General features: G+C 31.0%; 1 protein-coding gene across 1 annotated transcript in view; it reads right to left on the bottom strand.

The window, feature by feature from the left end:
* LOC127710241 (uncharacterized) overlaps window positions 1-13,091 on the bottom strand; it is a 77,011-nt gene extending 63,920 nt beyond the window's left edge. Inside the window, exons 1-2 of the mRNA XM_052216008.1 lie at window positions 12,948-13,091; window positions 11,936-12,246 (exon numbers count right to left, since the gene is read on the bottom strand). Coding sequence (XP_052071968.1) covers window positions 11,936-12,246; window positions 12,948-12,996 — 360 coding nt within the window. The 5' untranslated portion in view covers window positions 12,997-13,091. The remainder of the gene's footprint in view (window positions 1-11,935; window positions 12,247-12,947) is intronic.
* Between the last annotated feature and the right edge of the window lie 7,043 nt (window positions 13,092-20,134).

The following is a 20,134-nucleotide window of genomic DNA, read 5'->3' as shown; positions in this document are numbered from 1 at the left end:
AACGAAGAATAGTACAAGTATTATCAGTAGGTTTCAATAAGATACGAGAAAAAACATGATGTAGCACCGAGTTGTAGACGAATAATTCAAACCAGTAAAAACTTAACAATTCAAAAAAGAGTAATTAATAGAGAGAAAAACGGACAGTAAAATGTACAATACTGTATAGCTACAACAAACCAATTCAACTGGATAATCCAATAAATGTGTATGTCAACAGCAAAATCGTATCAATATCCGGTAGATAAAATTATTACAATTACATTTGATAAGACATTATCAAAAAATGAAAAATAAGTAAACAATTAACCAGATATACGCTGATAATCTTTATATGTGCTGTTTGAATCGAGAGCTCATTCATTCAAAGATCAATCAATCAATCGATTCAAATACTTCTGAAGGTATGCAGAATAAAAGTGCACAACATTCAAACGATAAAATTTTCTCACGAAAAAAATAGAAGATCGACATAACAAAGGTTTAATAGAAAACTGTAAAAATATTCCATTTAGAACAAGTCCAAAACTTAATTAGAAAAATGGTAAAATGCCTGTGATAGCTCCAACTTTGCTATGAGCTAGATAGAAAAAGTTTTGGAAAGAGGTCACAAATACCCGAATTGCATGCAAACATCACTAAATCAATCCATTTACAATAGCAAATATCACAGGCAAATCAAATTAGGGTTAGATTAAGTAACAAAAAAAAACCACATGTTTAGACGCTTTAATAGTATATATTTCACTGTTTCATTAACTTTCCCATTTGACAACCAATGAGTCAATCAAGCAGAAGGATGAGGCTCTTACGACTTTCGTAGTGGATTAATTCATGGACGGTTTCCATTCAACCGTTTAAGGTCTGATAAAATCATAAAGCTTTTGTTTGAGTTTTTCAACTTATAAGGATTATGAAATTAAAATAGTCTTGTTTTATGTATTACATCTTTCAAACTCTTATCGTAATGAGTTTTCAAAACATTGTTTATTCATCATACATTTTTGATAATGTTGAAATGATGTTGCAAATCAATTAAGCCATGATGTAAGCAAGGAAATGTGGGAGGCCAGAACAATGTTATAGATGACTGCAATTAAAAAGAATGACTACGACTTATTAGAAGATGGCTTTTAATAAAATGAAGATCATTTGATTTATATCCCTTCTTTTTGTCATTTTTAAATGTGTCTGCCATTTTTGTAGACATTGTTTTGTAAATTATGAAATAAAACAATTAACTTATAGTTAACATACAACATGCTTATTTTCCAATCCATACAATACCGAGTATACCTTTTTATCCAAACTTCCAATCAATTTCACTAACAAGTACCGCGCATTGTAATAAAATGACCACGATGAACACTCCTTTGATATTTAATTAAATTGTATAGAATTTTCATCAGAAAACCAGACCAGGTGATGACACGGTCAACTCAATTACAGACTGTATTACCTGTTATTTGTCTTCATTTTAGATGTTCACAGTAATTGGCAACATTTTACTTACTAAGGGAAATTTCAGAAATTAATTGATAGACTTTACTGTGAAGACAATATTACTACACTTCAAAAAAACAATATAATTCAAAAGTCGGATGATTGATTTAAGAATCAAACGGACTATGCATGTATGCATATAGGTTCACTAAAGCAGGTTAACAAGTTAAAGCTATCAGTATGTTTTCAGCTAGTACTCAACTGTTTCAAAATATCATTGATATAGATCGGTAAGATGAAATATTTGGTTGTAGAAAATTAAATTGTTATTAAGATTAACATTCCTTATAGATAGACAAGTTCCCCTTTTCCCGATGTTGACATGTACAATCTAATGCTAAAATTTAAGTCATCCTTTCGAAATTTTTACGGATGCCGTCACTATTTCGTTGACCGTTATGAAATATCTGTATGACAGATAACCACAGATATGTTATCTAATTATCGCAGCCACAATCCCGTCATCATTTTCTTAATGGTGAGCATCACGACATAGGAATCAAGATCTGCTTACCCTTCCGGAGTGAATGAGATCAACCCCAGTTTTTGGTGGGGTTCATGTTGCTCATTAGTTTTTTTTTTGTCGTGTTGTTTAAACTGTTGTTTTTCTTTTCGTGATTTTTTTTCTCTACGTCTTTTGATATTTTCTCTATAGTGTCTTCTAGCCCTCAAAGGTAGTGTTTTTGAATTGGCCGGAAAGGCCGTATGGCAGAGAAAAGGTTAACCAAGTGGCAGTAATAATATTTATTTTACTGTATCAATAAGCACATGTATCATACCTCAGTATGTATTTTCTTTATAAAATTATAGACGAATAAATTCACTATTTTTACGATATTGTCTGACAAAGACTATTAACCGGTTAATAGTCTTTTTATGGGAAAGTTTCCCATATTTTCTGTATCGTTTGATTTGAGTCGTCTCCCGAAACTTCTGAATGATTGTTTTACTGCAACTGTGCTATTTGCGCAGTCAAATTATTATGACGTCAATACAGAATATAATTTCGCGGATTTTTTACTTTGTGCGTTTCAAATTAAAAAATGATAGAATATCCAAAATATTTCATTTGTAACAGTTGTAAGAGTAACAATACTAAGAGAATAACTATAAATTGTCTCGATGAATACCGGTTTCTATCTGTATAATAAAACATTTATTAACTGGCTATTTGAACAATTGCAAGTTTATTGTCCCTCTCGACAGCAACTATTTCCCTCCGCTTCGCGTCGGGAAATAGTTGGTACCTCTGGAGACGATAAACTTGCTATTGTCATCATAGCCAGCAAATAATTGTAAAATATTGATTGTTACCAAAACTTTAATAATTGTTTTAAGTATTTCTCCAGTTTGTGTTAATAAATTGTTCTTAAATCTGAAATAACATTATTTTAATACATCATCGTTCTGAAATCGTTGGAAAAATCTGCTGTACATTAATAATTTCACGGCTTTTCTCATATATTTGTGAATAGTTTCAATCAAATAGTATATGCGCAGAAAATGCACTTTTATGACAGATATGTATGTTCTGACAATTATAAAAAAAAAAAACCGATTTAATATTATCCACGCCATTAAACTAAGGACACTTAACTAATATTTCAATTTTCACGATTTTGTTGCATTGAACAGAATCCAATACAAGTTACTATATTATTTTAAAACGTTGGGACTTAAGTGCAATGTACTAGAAAGGATCAATATGAAACACTAAGATCGACGTTACAATATTATAATAATAAGCTTTGAAATAAAGCATAAATCATATTGATTGTGAGATAATGCATTATTTTGGCATTTATAATAGCAACCTTCGATCCATGTAGCATTTCATTGCATTTTTTTAATACATCATCGTTCTGTATTCGTTGGAAAAATCTGCTGTACATTAATAATGTCACGGCTTTTCTCATATATTTGTGAATAGTTTCGATCAAATAGTATATGCGCAGAAAATGCACTTTTATGACAGATATGTATGTTCTGACAATTATAAAAAAAACGATTTAATATTATCCACGCCATTAAACTAAGGACACTTAACTAATATTTCAATTTTCACGATTTTGTTGCATTGAACAGAATCCAATACAAGTTACTATATTATTTTAAAACGTTGGGACTTAAGTGCAATGTACTAGAAAGTATCAATATGGAACACTAAGATCGACGTTACAATATTATAATAATAAGCTTTGAAATAAAGCATAAATCATAATGTTTGTGAGATAATGCATTATGTTGGCATTTAAAAAAGCAGCCTCCGATCTATGTAGCATTTCATTGCATTAAACTTACGTTTTAACTAGCTAACAGTGTTTTGTGAAATTTACAAATATATTTGTCTTTGTAAAAGAATTTTTTATGGACCAATTTCCTAAATTCTGCATCTCATATGATAAAATAAAAGGATAATGTGCATTCATTCATGAAATGAATTCAATACACGCACTTCAAAAAATAAAAACCAACGCAAAGACCGACACTTTTGTTGCATTCTACATTACAAAGTCACAGTGAGGTAATACAAAACACAAAAGCTCGTAGCTTACTGTTAGTGAAAAACGCAGTTGCGGATCCAGGATTTTGGTGTAGGGGGGCCTGGCAAGCCAACGTTTGGAATGTTACTTGTAAAAAGTCTATGCATTTATCATATATGAAGCTCCATAAGGGGGTGGGCTCCCTGGCCCCCGTAAATCCACCTTTGAAACGACATTGAGCACCGTTTTTTTTAAAGAAATGTTTAAATTATTTTACAAAGCAAGATCTGTTCATCGAAGCACACAGAAAACAAATGTACGATAAGGCCACTATTTTGGAACCTTGAATTCGAAAATCGGAGTATCATAAGTCTACTAAGGCCACGCCAAATTAATACCTCGTTCGTTGGATCCCCCGCGTTTTGTGAGAGGTCGACGAGAAAAAAAGTACTTTTGTTTAAAACCCGCGTCCAGTAAGGAGCCGCGCGCGTCCGTCTCTAAATTTATGTAATAAAAATTTTAATCAGTTGTGCGTTTGAAAGTAAAACCTTACAGACACGAAAATTGACAACATATCTAGATCTAACATTTACAATATTGTATGGCCAAAAATAATATGATATATATTCAAAACGTAAGACATGAGTGGAATATTTGTAGTTACAGTGTCAACGCAGGAAAAAACCTTACTGCCAAACACAGCAGTGGAATGTGATTTGGACAATTCTTTTATCGATTTGTTTGAAGTGCTCCGTGCAAGACCAAAACGCTCCATCGCCACCGAATTGAAAGACCATCAAATCATGACAATATAACATTCATAAGAATAAAAGAGAATCCCGTAGATGATAGTACATGCATTAAAATGGCACCAAAATGAAACTGTTATATTGTTTACTCTTTTTTTTTTATCTTTTACAATAAAAGGTTTTTTCCTTGAATATTTTATTTATATTTGCTAGTATCGTTTAATGAATACAAAGTTATAAAGCATGGAATTTGACAAGGAAGTTTTTGTGGTAATTGAATATAACACATCAATCCAACTTTACAATTTACAAAATCTTCTAAAAATAAGAATTTGTATCATTTTCAATGAGACAAACTTCCATTTGAGTCCAAGTTTATTGAGGTTTGCAACCAGTAAAGTTAACTGTAAGGCCTTCAACACAGAGCAATATTCCCATATACATAAATATTTGATTGTTAGTAAATTCTTCAGCAAAGCAATGACTAAGTGGACTATTTAAATGTTCCTTTTGTTTAATTAGTATATAGCATCTAGTGTGATGCATTTGAATACTAAGTAGTATAAATTGGTGTGGTTTTTGAAGGACAGCCCTTTTTAAATTTTTTCAGCCTGTTTTATACATAAATATGTAGTTCACTGGTTGTCGTTGGTTCATGTCTGTCATATTTGTTTATCATAAACTGTTTTGTTATACATTAGGCCGTTAGTTTTCTCACTTGAATTGTTTTATATTTTTCATGTCAGGGCCTTTTATAGCCAACTGTACGGTATGGGTTTTCTCATTGTTGAAGGCTGTACGTTGCCTATAATTGCATACATCCACTTCATTTGAACATTGTTGGATAGTTGTCTCATTGGCTATCATACCACATTTCCTTATTTTTATAACATCAATTATAATTTCCATCAAACATGGATGTCTGCCTGTTCAAAGCTGTTGTTCTTTTTCATGTTCAGGCAGGATCTTTATTTGAGCAGACTACCCGAGGTTGTAGGTTTTGCTACTAGTTAACCATATTTGTACTGGAAATGATGTGAAAAGAATTCAACAGGATGTCACAGAACAAATTGATAAGCAAAGAAGGGGAATATAAGAACTAGGATATGAGATATATAAAAACATGAAGCTCCAAAACAGTGTAAATTTCTGCTCGCTTGCATAAAATGCTTTTCATCGATTTTATTTTTTCAAAATATCAAAAATAATAGCGCTCGCAAGTAAAAAATTCTTTCGCCTTCCAAAAATCAAACTTTGAAAAAAAACAAATAAAAAAATTTCGCTCGCTCGCTACCCTTTTTCAAAGAAAAATTCCGAAGAACTAGGAATTAATTTGGTGTGGCCTAAAAACATACTTCAGATGGTCATACATCAGTATTACATTTTTTGAATTTTGTTTTACAACATGTACATATTGGCATAATGTTTTCAAACATATTACATTAAGTCCAAAACATGGAAAACTGCAAAAAAAACCCTCTTTTTGAGATATTGTAAAAGATATTTAGATATGAGCAATAACTTTATCCAAAAATATGTTTTGCTACAATGTACAAACTATATGTTATAAAGATGTCATTGTGTGTAAACTATCTTTTTGGACAAAGCTCTTCCTCATGTACATATTGACTAAAATTATGCAAGAAATAGCCATTTTTATATCAAATACATTATACGTTAATTTCGAGATGTTTATCAAGTCAAGTGACATCAAGTTTTCAGATATAAACAACCAGTTCAAATTCATCAATAAAGTTAATTTAATGAAACTAGGCTTGAATACTTCTACTGTCTAAGCAATTTCAGTGGTCAAAAAATGAATCTTATTACGCCTCCTGCTTTCAGACTTCTAGTATTATAAGTGACGAGGAAATCAAACAGTTTCATAATATGCACGACAATTCTTATTTTAAAACCCAGAAACAATACAGAGATTAAGACACAGCACAAGAGACACACTCTGCCTATGTATTACTGAATGTTAATGTCATAGATGTCCACGGATATTTTCCATTTTCTTACCACAATGCCGTCCTGGACTAACCTGGGATGCGACTTTTACCTGAAATTTACCAGTGATTAGCAATACAACATGTGCCTCTAGCGGAGCAGGACCTTTTTCAACATCAGAATCACACGAGTAAACCCACCGTATAAGAAGAATTCAACTTTCCCAATATTCAGTTTTCTCTGTGTTTTGGACTGATTTTTATCTTTGTTTCATTTTTATTTTTTCCATGATGTTGTTTTTCCTTTTTCAGCTCATATTATTTTCTATTTCTTAGGTATCTTCACTTTTTAAACACTTTGAAAATTTTGCATTAAAAACAAAACAACGATCTTAAAGTCAATTTCAGCTTCGTGTTTGTTTAAAATAATTCTAAAATCGATTATCATGAATGAAAAGGAATTTAGCAAGTGGTCAATACAACTAGAAACTGAAGAAACGCAACCTGTGTAATATTGTATCATATCAACCGTGAGATATAGAGTACATTTTTTTCTAGCACAAACGATGCAAACGACTAAGCGCGCACATGTTTTGATCATTTGTTTCAAACATACGTTTGCAAAGTTTACATAAACTTTGACAAACTATGCACTCGCTAAAAATGCGTCTGCAGTTTGTCGTTTGTTAGTACAAACGCTACATCTTTTTCTAACTTCAACCTTTAGGGTACATTTCTTTCTAACCTAAACTTTGTAAACGTTTTGTAGCATTTGTTATCGTTTGCTGAACGCTAAAAAAGTAGAAACAAATACATCGTTTAATAAGTGTTTACTGACCCTGTTTGAACTTTCAATAATGCATGTAAATGTTGTTGGTAAATACTAAACAGACTTATTTTGGTCATAATCAAATGCGGTTCCTTCAACCAACATACCTAATAAATCTCAAGTTAGAAACAAATGTAGCGTTTGCACAAACAAACGATGAACGACAAACTGTAGACGCATTTTTGGCGAGTGCATAGTTTGTCAAAGTTTATGTAAACTTTTCAAACGTATGTTAGAAACAAATGATCAAAACATATGCGCGCTTAGCCGTTTGCATCGTTTGTGTTAGAAAGAAATGCACTCTTAATATATTAAAATCAATCGGGTCCAGGACCAATCCAGTATATCTTATTATAATCCACCGTAATTCATCCATTTTCTATGTGCATATATTTAGAGTAATTTAGAGCTGGTATAACTCTGTGAATGATACATATTTTTTCTTATGGAATACATTTTTCATAATTCATACTTGCATGCTTGTAGTATGAGACTTATGTGTGTATTTTAAGAATAGAAATTCATATCTGATATGTGTTTTTATTACCAGTATTACAAAGAGGTATTTCGGTTATGGTCATGTAGACTTAGGCCTATCCTCATCAAGTATCCCCTATATTTTACCTTTCTTGTAATATTTTAGAATGGTTCGAATTTGATTTCACTTATGGGGATACATCTGTTTACCAACAACACGTGCATGCATTATTGAAAGTTCAAAAACAGGGTCAGAAAACACGGATTAAACGATGCATTTGTTTCTTCTTTTGTAGCGTTTAGCAAATGATAACAAACACCACATAACGTTTACAAAATTTTGGTTAGAAAGAAATGCACTCATAGTACTACATGCATATTATGCTGGAATGTTTCCACAGAAGGACGGAAGTTCGCAATAAAAAGAAGGCAGTTATAAAATCGTGAAATTAAGATTTCAGTCGATCCTCACTGCCAACAATTTATTGTTTTATTTTCTTCCAAAAAAGCGTAGAAAATATATTTAATCACCCACAATGCAGAAACCTCATTATAAGTAGTACAAACGTCTTGCGTTTTCTGTGTTAACAAAGAACATTATTTATAAAACAAGAGCTGTCAAAATGACAGTAAACCGGATTCTTTAACATTTATTTGTGTTCTGGCATTAATCAATATCACAAGGACCAAAACTCCTAATAGGTAAAATTTATGATCATCAATATCAAACTTGACTTCCATGTTGTCAACAATAACAACATATAAACTAGATAGAAAATGACACTTTAAACTTTCAAGAACCGTAACTCCTGAACGGTAAAAGTCAAAATCGTCATTATTGAACTTGACCTCCATTTTGTTGTCAGTAACAACATATTAAAATTTAAAAAGGTTTGGTTGAACAGTTCATGAGTAAATGCACGGACACGACATTTTTTAAACTTTCAAGAACCGTAACTCCTGAGCGGTAAAAGTCAAAATCGTCATTATTGAACTTGACCTCCATTTTGTTGTCAGTAACAACATATTAAAATTTAAAAAGGTTTGGTTGAACGGTTCATGAGTAAATGCACGGACACGACATTTTTTAAACTTTCAAGAACCGTAACTCCTGAACGGTAAAAGTCAAAATCGTCATTATTAAACTTGACCTCCATTTTGTTGTCAGTAACAACATATTAAAATTTTAAAAGGTTTGGTTGAATGGTTCATGAGTAAATGCACGGACAACATTTGGTTGCCGCCCGCCCGCCAGCCCGCCCGCCCGACCGACCGACCGACCGCCCGCCGTACATCCCCAAATCAATAACCGACATTTTTGACACAAAAATCCGGTTAAAAAGTATATGACGATAAGAATTCCCTTTTCTCATTGGCTAAAAACGTCGGGGCTCTTCTTTGATTAAACGTTATATTATATTAGATTTGGAAAAGCTGGCGTGTACCTATAAATAGTTTTTTTCCTAGCTAATGTAAATAACGTAGGCTTATTACGTCATGCACATTCTCACTTTCTTCTTTTTTACGATTTTAGTTTTTTTAACTAATCTTATTGAATATTTCAACTTATAAAAATTTTGCAACTGCCAACGCAAATAATATATTTAGAATAAAAGGACCAGTTAACTATCTTTAAGTAATACTAAATACTTGAAATTGGAGATGGATAAGAAAGTAGTATAATTAAACAAGTGTTGACTTTTGATATCAGTAAATAAAATGATTTATCAACCCTATAGATAAGACATTCACCCTCGTCCGTATGCCTCGGTGAATATCATATCTCTGGAGTTGATAAATTATTGTATCAACCTCACCAAAAGACAATAATTACATACTGTAAACCTTAGCTATAGCTTTGACACAAAATATCTATATCTATCAAGTATCTCCCATCGTACATGTACACACATGAAAAAGTGTTTTTTTTTATTTTGTATACGAATAGATTTTTATCCTACGTAATTGACTGAATGAAAGATGACGATTTCAAAATACCTGCGGATTTTCGGAACAAATATTGGAATGCAGAGGACAATATACTTATGACGCAAATCATAATCAACAACAATGGTTCGTTGGTACAAGGGGACACATATTCTTTGAAAACACCGAAGTTAATTTAATACGAACTTTTGATCAACCAAATGTGTAGGTTATATTGGATGGACCGGATTGGTAATTACATCTGCAAACTCGCAAACGCGCATGTACCACCCGTCGTACCACTTTGTGTCAAGGCAAATATAGGATAAAACATTGTAAAAGTAAAAAATGTTGTATTGATAACAGCAAGTGCAGGAAATATGCCCAGGATCATTTGAATTACAATCACTTAGCATTTAACCTATTTGATAACACTGAAACTAAGGTAATACTAAGATAAATAAATGGCGTTTTCTCATGGAGTCACTTGAAAACATGCACATCCTCGCTTGAAAGAGTCGAATCAATTGGCCTCCAATTGAGTCAGCGTTGTTGCTGAAGGATTGTCATTATGAATATGAGTTATCTAAATGACAAATAAAAGCAGTTTTTGTCATGCAAAATATTCAAACATATTGGATCTTGAGATCCCGTACCAGCCTTCATAATGACATAAATACCTCTTTCGTATAAGGGATTACACGTTTTCAAAATAAATATTCTGACATCAGAAATGAACATTCTACAATAAGTCATACATTTAATGATTCAGGTTGCTTGTTGCGAAGAAATTGTGAGAGATTTTTTTTAAAAGGGCCATAACGGGGCACATTTTATACAAAAAAATAATTTCAATACACATTTTGGATGAAACATATTTACACATTGCAACAAACAAATTGCATATAGTATACCACATAACTGTATGCCGTTTTGTAGCTCTTGAACAGATGCTGATCACAAAAGAGTCTCTTTAAAATGAGTAATATAGAAAACAATGATAATAATTATGGAAATAAAACATAGATAAAAGTTGCGCCATAAAAGTGCTTTTCTTGATCCACTGCCATTTGGAATGCACAAAAACATATATTTGAAAATTTTAAAGCAACATATATTTCTATTTAAGAAATAAAGGACGAAATAGGCATCATCGTACGGTGACCTATAGTTGTTAATTTCTGTGTCATTTGGTCTCTTGTGGAGAGTTGTCTCATTGGCAATCATACCACATTTATTTTTTTATATCATGCTTACATTTTGAAAAGATCACATGACCTATCACACATTTGAGATGACATATCACATTGGAGATAGTAAATTCCAATCAGTATCATGTAACGAAGGGACTTTTAATTGTCAGTTGTAATTTAGTGAGTAAAACACATGGAAAATAATAAAGTTGACATTTTCAAATAACAAACAGGTCTGATAGTTTTTAGAATTTTAAAACAAAGTTCGATGTTCCCAGTCTAATGCAATAACATACAAAAGAATCGAGTTTTTTTCAGTAGCAAAGATGATTGTTGAGTTGTTTTGGGTGGCAAAGATGATTGTGAAGTTTGACTTTTGAGTAGTTAAATTCGGAAGATTCTCAAATAGTTTTATGTTCAAATTTCCTTCAATGTCTGCTCATGCATTAGCTTAATTGAATAGATGAAATATAGATTTTAATTATGCTAACTTTACAGTATATCTTAATTATTCAAGTACTCCGAAAATAGATATCGGTTGCGATATGGTAGCCCAATGTTTTTACGATTGATTTGTTCATATCTTCCGTTAAAGATTATATCAACCTTATGCAAGTAAATCAATGAACAATTTTCAAACCGTTAGTTGGAATTTTTTTTTTCACCGACATCAAAGCACACGTTGTATCTGTAGCTTGTTATACATGGGTTGTATAAAGAGGAATAGAAATAAAAGATTGAATGAGATGGGTGAAAGTACAGTATGCCATAAATTTATTTACGACATTATTTTTCTACGTGATCAAAAATATGTTAATTGTCTTACCGTTAATCCTGAGAGAGATTTCTCATAAAATAAAGCAGCCGCTACTTGTTCACTATAGTTATTGTTATACAGATGGAATTCGATTCTATAAGTTCCAAAGTTTAACGTATTGATGTCAGAGGGTGTTATATCAACGGAACCATTTTTATGCAAAGTATTTATCGTTCCGTTAATAATAATATTTATGTCAGAGTTGATCACTGCTGAAAGAAACTCGTGGTCTGCTGTAGTAAATGAGACTAGAACGGTTGTTGTGGTACCCTCAAAAGCTTTAATTTTATGACCTCCAGGCAGTTGTATTGCAGCGTTAACTATAAAATAAGTTATATAATTTTAACATTACTTTATTTGAAATAATTTTTCGAATTACTAAGGATTTTCTAATCCAGGAATAGATTACCTTAGCTGTATTTAGAAAAAAACGTTTGAAACCTTGGGTTCACAATGCTCTTCAACTTCGTACTTAATATGGCTTTTTTCTTTTTTTATCTTTTTTGATTCGAGCGTCACTGATGAGCCTTCATAGATTAAACGCTCGTCTGGCGTACAAAATGTTAAGCCTAGTATCTGTTTATTGCCGTCTGATTATAATAGCTAATACGGACAGAAGTGTCCTTTCATGATTTATATGTCAGATGAAATAATTTACATACATTTTTCAAATGGAACAGTTATAATGCAAATTTGAAGTGATTTTCGTCCATAATTTAATTCAAAGTATTACATATAAAGGTCATACTGTATAAGCTACCAAATAATGCTTCTAAAGAAATGCAGTTTTGAGTTTAAGACAATGAAATACTAAATTAAACATAATGAACCATCTCTTATGTTCTTTAAAAACACAGACGAACCAACCAATCTACCAAATATTCAGAACAGTAAGCAATTATCTAATGATCAATAATTCTACTATTTGTTTTAAATTATAAAATGGTATTGTATGCAATTAAATATAGTATGCACTTGTTATATGTAGAAATACAGAGTTAAGTAAGATTACAATTCTTACCTTCATATCCACAGAGAAACAGAAATAACAGGATAGGTACCATCATCATCCTCCTATGTTTTTCCAACTTTAAATCAAATAACAAATTAAAACTTATTATCAAAAGCAGCAGTAAAGTTTAACATTGATTAGTTGTCTGCTCAATCAAATTGCTCATGCCTAAAATGTCTTTTTAAATATACAATTTAAATTGGAACAGAGTAATGTAATAGGGAAATCAAAAACCCGGATGCTGACATTGATTATTATATTTAAACAACGATTCTGTAATTTTAGTGGCATCATAGCAAGCCTACAGAAATATTGTATTAGTTGCTTTCCCATGAATTATAGATGGAAAGTTTCCAAAAAGAATTATCTTCAGGATAATGTTCATATTACTGATAGGGAAATGTCTAATATAAACATATGGCATATAACTTGTTTTTAATTTAAGTCATATAACAACATGAACTGTGTCTACCCTTACAATCCTTTAAACCTTACAAAAACAATGCTATATTTCCATGTAATTGTACAAATATAGCATATCCTAGTTCAGTTTTACAATAAAGATCCACTGAACATTAGTTGTCCTAAATCAAAATAATAAACACTAAAGGATATCGGTATGTAAAAATAAAGGCATACTTTTTTTGTAGATTGTTGTTTGTCTTTTAGTGATATTAATTTTTGACAATGCTATAGTCTGTTTTTCTTCGACATATGATTTGCTCGTAGACACTAGATACCGGGCCCAGGTTTCAAAAGTATCTTAGGACTTGGACTTGTCTTAATAGTCCAATGTGTTGTGTGTTTTTTTAAAGTATCTTACGTTACAATAAGATAAATCCTAAATTTAATAGTTAAGTGAGAATATCAAAATATAGCTTTTAATTAGATGGTGTCAAACTGATTAGATTATTGTTTTTCCTTTTGCCGTTAAATTTATCGTGTAATTCGTACAAACAATGTACATAGCTAGCTATAAGACCAGGTCTAATCCACCATTTTCTACATAAGGAAATGCCTGTACCAAAGTCAGGAATATGACAGTCGTTTTCCTTCGTTTGATGTGTTTGAGCTTTTGATTTTGCCATTTGATTAGGGACTTTCCGTTTTGAATTTTCGTTGGAGTTCGGTATTTTTGTTATTTTACTTTTTATCAAACGGTTCAAAAATAAATGTTAAATACATAAACATGTTATAAAAAGTTTTAAGCATTGATCAGGAAAATAGCATATAAGGGATTTAATTAAGCTACACATGCCTTGATATCTTTTTAAACTTTTCTTATCCAATCGTGTTTAACTACAACAAAAAACTTCAAATATTATTTAATAATATATCATTATTATTCAACCACAAAAACTGCATTTAAACAACAAACTGATGGTGAGTAAACTTTTTATCACATACTTACGAGTAAATAACTTATAGTTTTGACAGCATGCTAATGGCACTAAATTTGCGTAAATTCCATATTTTTCCACAATGAAGACTGGCTGACTGATATGAACAATTTATTAACTGCTTCCGGTTATTATCGCATCCCTTTTCGTGACAATATTGCACGACAACTCGCCGTAGCTCGCAAAATTCCAGAAAGTATATCCCAAAGGTACGTTATCAATGTGAAAAACCAATACAAACATTTAGAAACATAAAGATATATTACGAAAATGTAATACAATAAATGCATTTTTCAAAGTTTTAACAATAATAATTATTGTATATATTGTTTGAAAGTGCTGTAAAGTTCTGTTTGGACGATTTCAATAGGTAAGGTCTTTCTAAAATCAAACGCATCAGTTTGAAATCTCTAGAAAATATATAAAGCACGTTTGAGCGTTTGAATTTTAAATATTTATCAAACATATGCAAATATATGCAAATGCCTTTGTTATATATTTGCCAAACAAACTGCGTATTTTAAATTGATATGTTTAAATAAAACATTTTTATACAATGATATTTCAGTGGAAATATATGATAAAAAGCATTTTTTTATATTTCAGATGTATAATCAACCCACGAGTCTTCGGTTCTTGGGGGATATCTTGACCTAGGGATGATATACATCTTTTCTGAAAACTGTCATGTTATCATCTTGTATTATTTATTTCCTCTTCGTTTTATTCTATTATCGTTTTAATCATTTATATAAGCTATTATTAGATTTTGTTTATATAAGCTATTATTATATTTTGTTAATAAAACAATCAGTGTTATTTGGGTCTATTGTTTAAATATAAAAGATGAAAGCATGCGTTTTAATGGATGGTAAATTTAACTTACGTTTGTCCTAATACCAACTTTATTTGGACTATCTAAAGACAGGTTTGATTTACAGTCTAAGACGTATCCTACGTTCCTAAATTCTGTCATAATATATATCTTAGAAACATATCTTAGGATACTTTCGAAAACCGGTGTCTTCTGGCTATTCCTACATTTTGTATTTTACTATTCTGGCTATTCCTACATGGGAGATAATGGGAAGAACAATAGATGTTGTTATTACAAAATATGTTGTTTTAGTCATTAGTGTCTAATTGGGTCACAGGTAAATTTACCTGTGGAAATTAAATAAAAATAATTATTTATATGAAATTTATGTAAACAAATGGGTTTTTTTGTTTGAAAACATTCCTCCTATTCCCACTTTTTAAAAATCACTATTCCTTCTATTCCCACATGCAAATAACAATAGATGTTTTGATAAATAATTTGTTTTTATAACAATCAAGGTTAATTAAGAATTCACCTAAGATTCACCTGTATTTTTTAAAAAGAAAACATATTTAATACACTGTTTAAGTATATTAATTAAAAAAAAAAAATAATACAATGTTTTTGTTTGTAATATTTTTTTCTTCTTCAAAGAATTACCTTAAAATAAATAATAATAAGTCACAAACTTTCCCATCTTGCAAGATTTCCATGTACAACAAACGCAAGAAGAACCTACCAGTTTTACCAAAAACGTTGGTAAAATCAACATAGAGGGTATTTGGGCACGTACTACCAAAGGTGACCCATTCCTGATAACAGACAACACAGTTGGGTGTATGTTAATCTTCAGTACTCAAACGAATCTAACACATAAGCAGCAGCAGATATCATAAACTAGTATGGTGACAGTACATTTTACTCCTGTCCAAGCCTATTCTTCAAACTTTACACATTTCACGCAATGGTTGACGGCGCAATGTATTATCCACTGGTACACAGTTCACTTCCAACCAAGAGCGAACTAATATACACAAGGTTCATGATGTATGTCACCAACACCAACTACAATTTCAGCCTACCACTATCTTCCTTGACTATATGATGTATTGAAAAAGGTGAGGTTGCACAACTTGTCAGTGAAAACTCAAAATGATCTCTTTGATAAAATTTGAAGCCAACCCTACTATATGGATGTGAGATTTGGGGTTTCAGTAGTACTGATATTATAGAAAGAGTGCATTTAAAATTTTGTAAATTATTATTAAATCTTAAGAAGTCGACACCTAATTTTATGATTTAAGGTGAACTTGGTATTTATCCCATGTCTTTATATATACAGCTGCATATGGTTAATTTTTGGTCAAAAATGGTAAATGGGGAGGATAACAGGATTGCTAAAATATTATACAGATACATGTTCTTGAAGAATTCTGAAAACCAATTTAGGTCAGATTAGTTAAAATACGTTAAAGATACATTAGATAGATGTGGATATAGCAATATATAGTTATAACAAGAAATTTTAATTCTAAATGATTGGGTATTTATATAATTTAGTTTAAAACAAAAGCTATTGGATCAGTTTCAACAGAAATGGAGAGCAGATATTGACTGTTCATCAAAAGGTTTGGCCTACAAATTGTTTAAACAAAAATTTGAATATGAAGAATATCTGAATATTTTAAGTGATAAAGATAGAATAACATATTGTAGGTTTAGAACGGGAAACCACAAGCTACCCATCGAAACTGGTAGATAAAATTGAACGTAATAACTATAGATATTGTAATTTATGTCAATGCAACGAGATTGGTGATGAATTTCATTACATTTTGCAGTGTAGCTCTTTGTCAAATTTTCGAGCACAATATTTGGATACTTTTTTCTTGCACAGAATTAATATACTAAAGTTTGGAAAACTATTTCAGTTAAAATACAAAAATAAGTTAAAAAAGCTGTGCAAATTTATCAGGGTTATAACTTTTCAAGTAAGTCTTCCTGGTTAATCACCACTCTTCGCCACTACTGTTTATTCTATTCTATTTTATTTTGCATCTCATCTTGTCATGTGTGTTAATGTTATCTTATAACTTTTGATGAACTTCTTTGTACCATTGTAACTATATGGTGTTTGAGAAATAAAAAATCTTGAATCTTGTTAAATTGTATAGTTTGTTTCATATTATAATGCTTGCTTGAATCTAATGTTGAATTTGTGTTATAAAAGATATAAAATAATTTACTTATATTTGTTTCCATTTCTTGCATATTTATTCAAATTAAAAACACAGAATTCATACACATACAAAAATAACCTATTACCTATAAAAAAACCACTTGTCAAATAAAAGTTGATTAAACAATGTTTATACAGTATAAATTAATCCTTGTTTGCACAAGTTTTCCCCCTATTACCACATGAAATTTTAAATTTTCTTACCAGATTTATAAAAAGTGGGAAAAGGAGGAATGACCACCGACACGATATCATTTAAATATCAGGTGTCCATGTCCACACTTTTATGAAATTCATTCTATATAAATTTGTTTACTGTTTCAAAAAACTTTTATGCATTTATGTATATCTTTTCATCCGATACACTTTTCTTTTGAATATTGGTATCTAAAGGCACTGTATTTATTGAATATTTATTGAAAAAATATTTTATCAACATTGAAAAGCTGTGGCTTTCCATACCCTTCCTTGGTTGTTTTTGTTATAATGTTTTGTTACGCGAAAGACGTATGTCTCTAGCTTGGTCATTTACAAAGTGAAAGTCATCTGTATAGTGATTTCAAAGTGAAAGTCATATGTTGTGTCAGGTCAAAATATTTACAGAGATCTTAAAATCTCTAACATTTAAACAAACAAATGCCGTGTAAAATTTGCTTAATATCAAGAAAGGTCGATGATATGTATTCTGTTCAATAAAACATAATGGACACTACTTAGTACATTTTGTAATATAGGAAGTATAACTAATAACAAAATATTACTCAAGAACGTATGAGGAAATGTAGTATATGTTAGAACAAGGACGCTTAATGTTTGACCACTTTTTAGTGGGGTTTGTGTTGCTCAGTCTTAGGTTTTCTATGTTGTGTTTTGTATACTGTTTGTCTTTTGATCGATTTCTGTTTTTTTCGCCATGGCATTGTCAGTTTGTTTTCTACTTATGAATTTGAATATTTCTTTGGTATCTTTAACCTCTCTTTTAATGGATATCATATAAGAATATTTTACAATAACCAATGAACCCACACGCGGAAACACAAACCCAACTAAAATTAAAAAAAAATAATAAAAACGACCAGCACATACAGTTTACAAACGGTTTAGTAATTGAAATAACAAAAAAACTCTGCCACCATGTACGTATCTTCCGAATTCTCTCATAGATATGACAGAACTGTTTTAAAGAAAAAAGTACGGATTTGATTCTGCAACTCCTGAACGGAAAAGCTGCAAAGTGAAAACTAAACTACTGCATATGCGGTTGAAAGTAATGATATGGAACTAAAGTAATCATCTGGATTCCATTGATTTTGCTGAAATGAATAATTAAAGATGCAAAATTACTGAACCGTACGTGTAAAAGCATAGATGCAGTAAATTGAAAGTGTCATAAATTTAATTGATTTTTTACAGTTAAAGTTAAACAACCCTAATCATTAAATCAATTTTGATCTGTATCATGTTATGGTAAAAAATATTTTTGCGAAAGAACGAAATACGTACGGTGTTGATCAAGGCAACTTTAGATCAATAGTTTCGGACTAAAGGACTACCGGACAACACGATAACTTTTGGGACCCGATATATATATACGGACTCAAAAATAATGGTATCACAAATATTGGATTTCATTGTTGTAGTGTGATTCACTTGAAAATGTATAATAAACATGGTATTTCAGTTTTTATGTTAATATAAATAATAGAAAAAATAACTTTAGAAATTGACCTTCAAATCCCTCTTTTTGGCATTATAGACTTATCGATATAGCTGCTGGTGAACAGTTAATCTCTTAGGGTATCATCAACTCGGTTTTTAATATACTTTTGCATTAAAATCTCCGTTGGTAAATTGATCATTTATTTACAAAACTAAGGTCCCGATTCCCTCAGGCAAAGTTGACCTTAAATGGATTTGACTGGTATTTTTTAAGTCACTCTTTGTAATGTAGTATTCGGGTATTTGTACATCCTTGGTCTTTTTTAATGAAAGTTCCTAATTAAGGAATTTAAATCGAGACAAGGGCTTCGGACGCAACTTTCTTTAATTTATCGATAACAATTATAATCATACTGTTGTATTTTAATCAATGACTTCATGAACGCTTTGGATAAAGTTTTAAGGGATTCGTTTTTAATAATAAAAAAAATGAAGATAGAACTCAAACCAACAAATTTTGGCATAATTATGAAAATTATCGGAAAGTCATCCAGAGAAGGCTTAACGCAAAACAAAACACAAATCCGAGAAAATAAGTCCTAATCATACTGTTCAAAACATAATTAACATTCTGTTTTTAAGCATGATTAGTAAGACAGCATTAATGTGTTAATATTTTTAAACGCCTGTCTCACCAGTATGTAAAAATTAGAAGATGTGGGATGATTGCCAACGAGACGACTTTCCACCAAAGATCAACATGACGTAGAAGTAAGCAACTATAGGTCACCGTACAGCCTTCAACAATGACCAAAACCCATACCGCATAGAAAGCTATAAAGGGTCCCGAAATGACAAATGTGAAATACTTACTGCCTGATTTATGTATAAAACAATAAAAGAAAAACAAATAAGATATACAGCAGCAAATGACAACCACTGAATTACATGCTCCTGACTTTGGACAGACATAAACATGGTGTAATAGCACAACATATGAACAAACTACAGACATCGGTTGAAAAGGGTTTAACTCATCAAAACGATATAAAGCACAAAACAACTTATAAAAGCACTA

Source organism: Mytilus californianus, unplaced genomic scaffold (assembly GCF_021869535.1).
Source record: "Mytilus californianus isolate M0D057914Y unplaced genomic scaffold, xbMytCali1.0.p SCAF_7, whole genome shotgun sequence".
Taxonomy (NCBI): domain Eukaryota; kingdom Metazoa; phylum Mollusca; class Bivalvia; order Mytilida; family Mytilidae; genus Mytilus; species Mytilus californianus.
The sequence above is the reverse complement of the archived record's forward strand: the minus strand, read 5'-3'. Positions and strand labels throughout refer to the sequence as shown.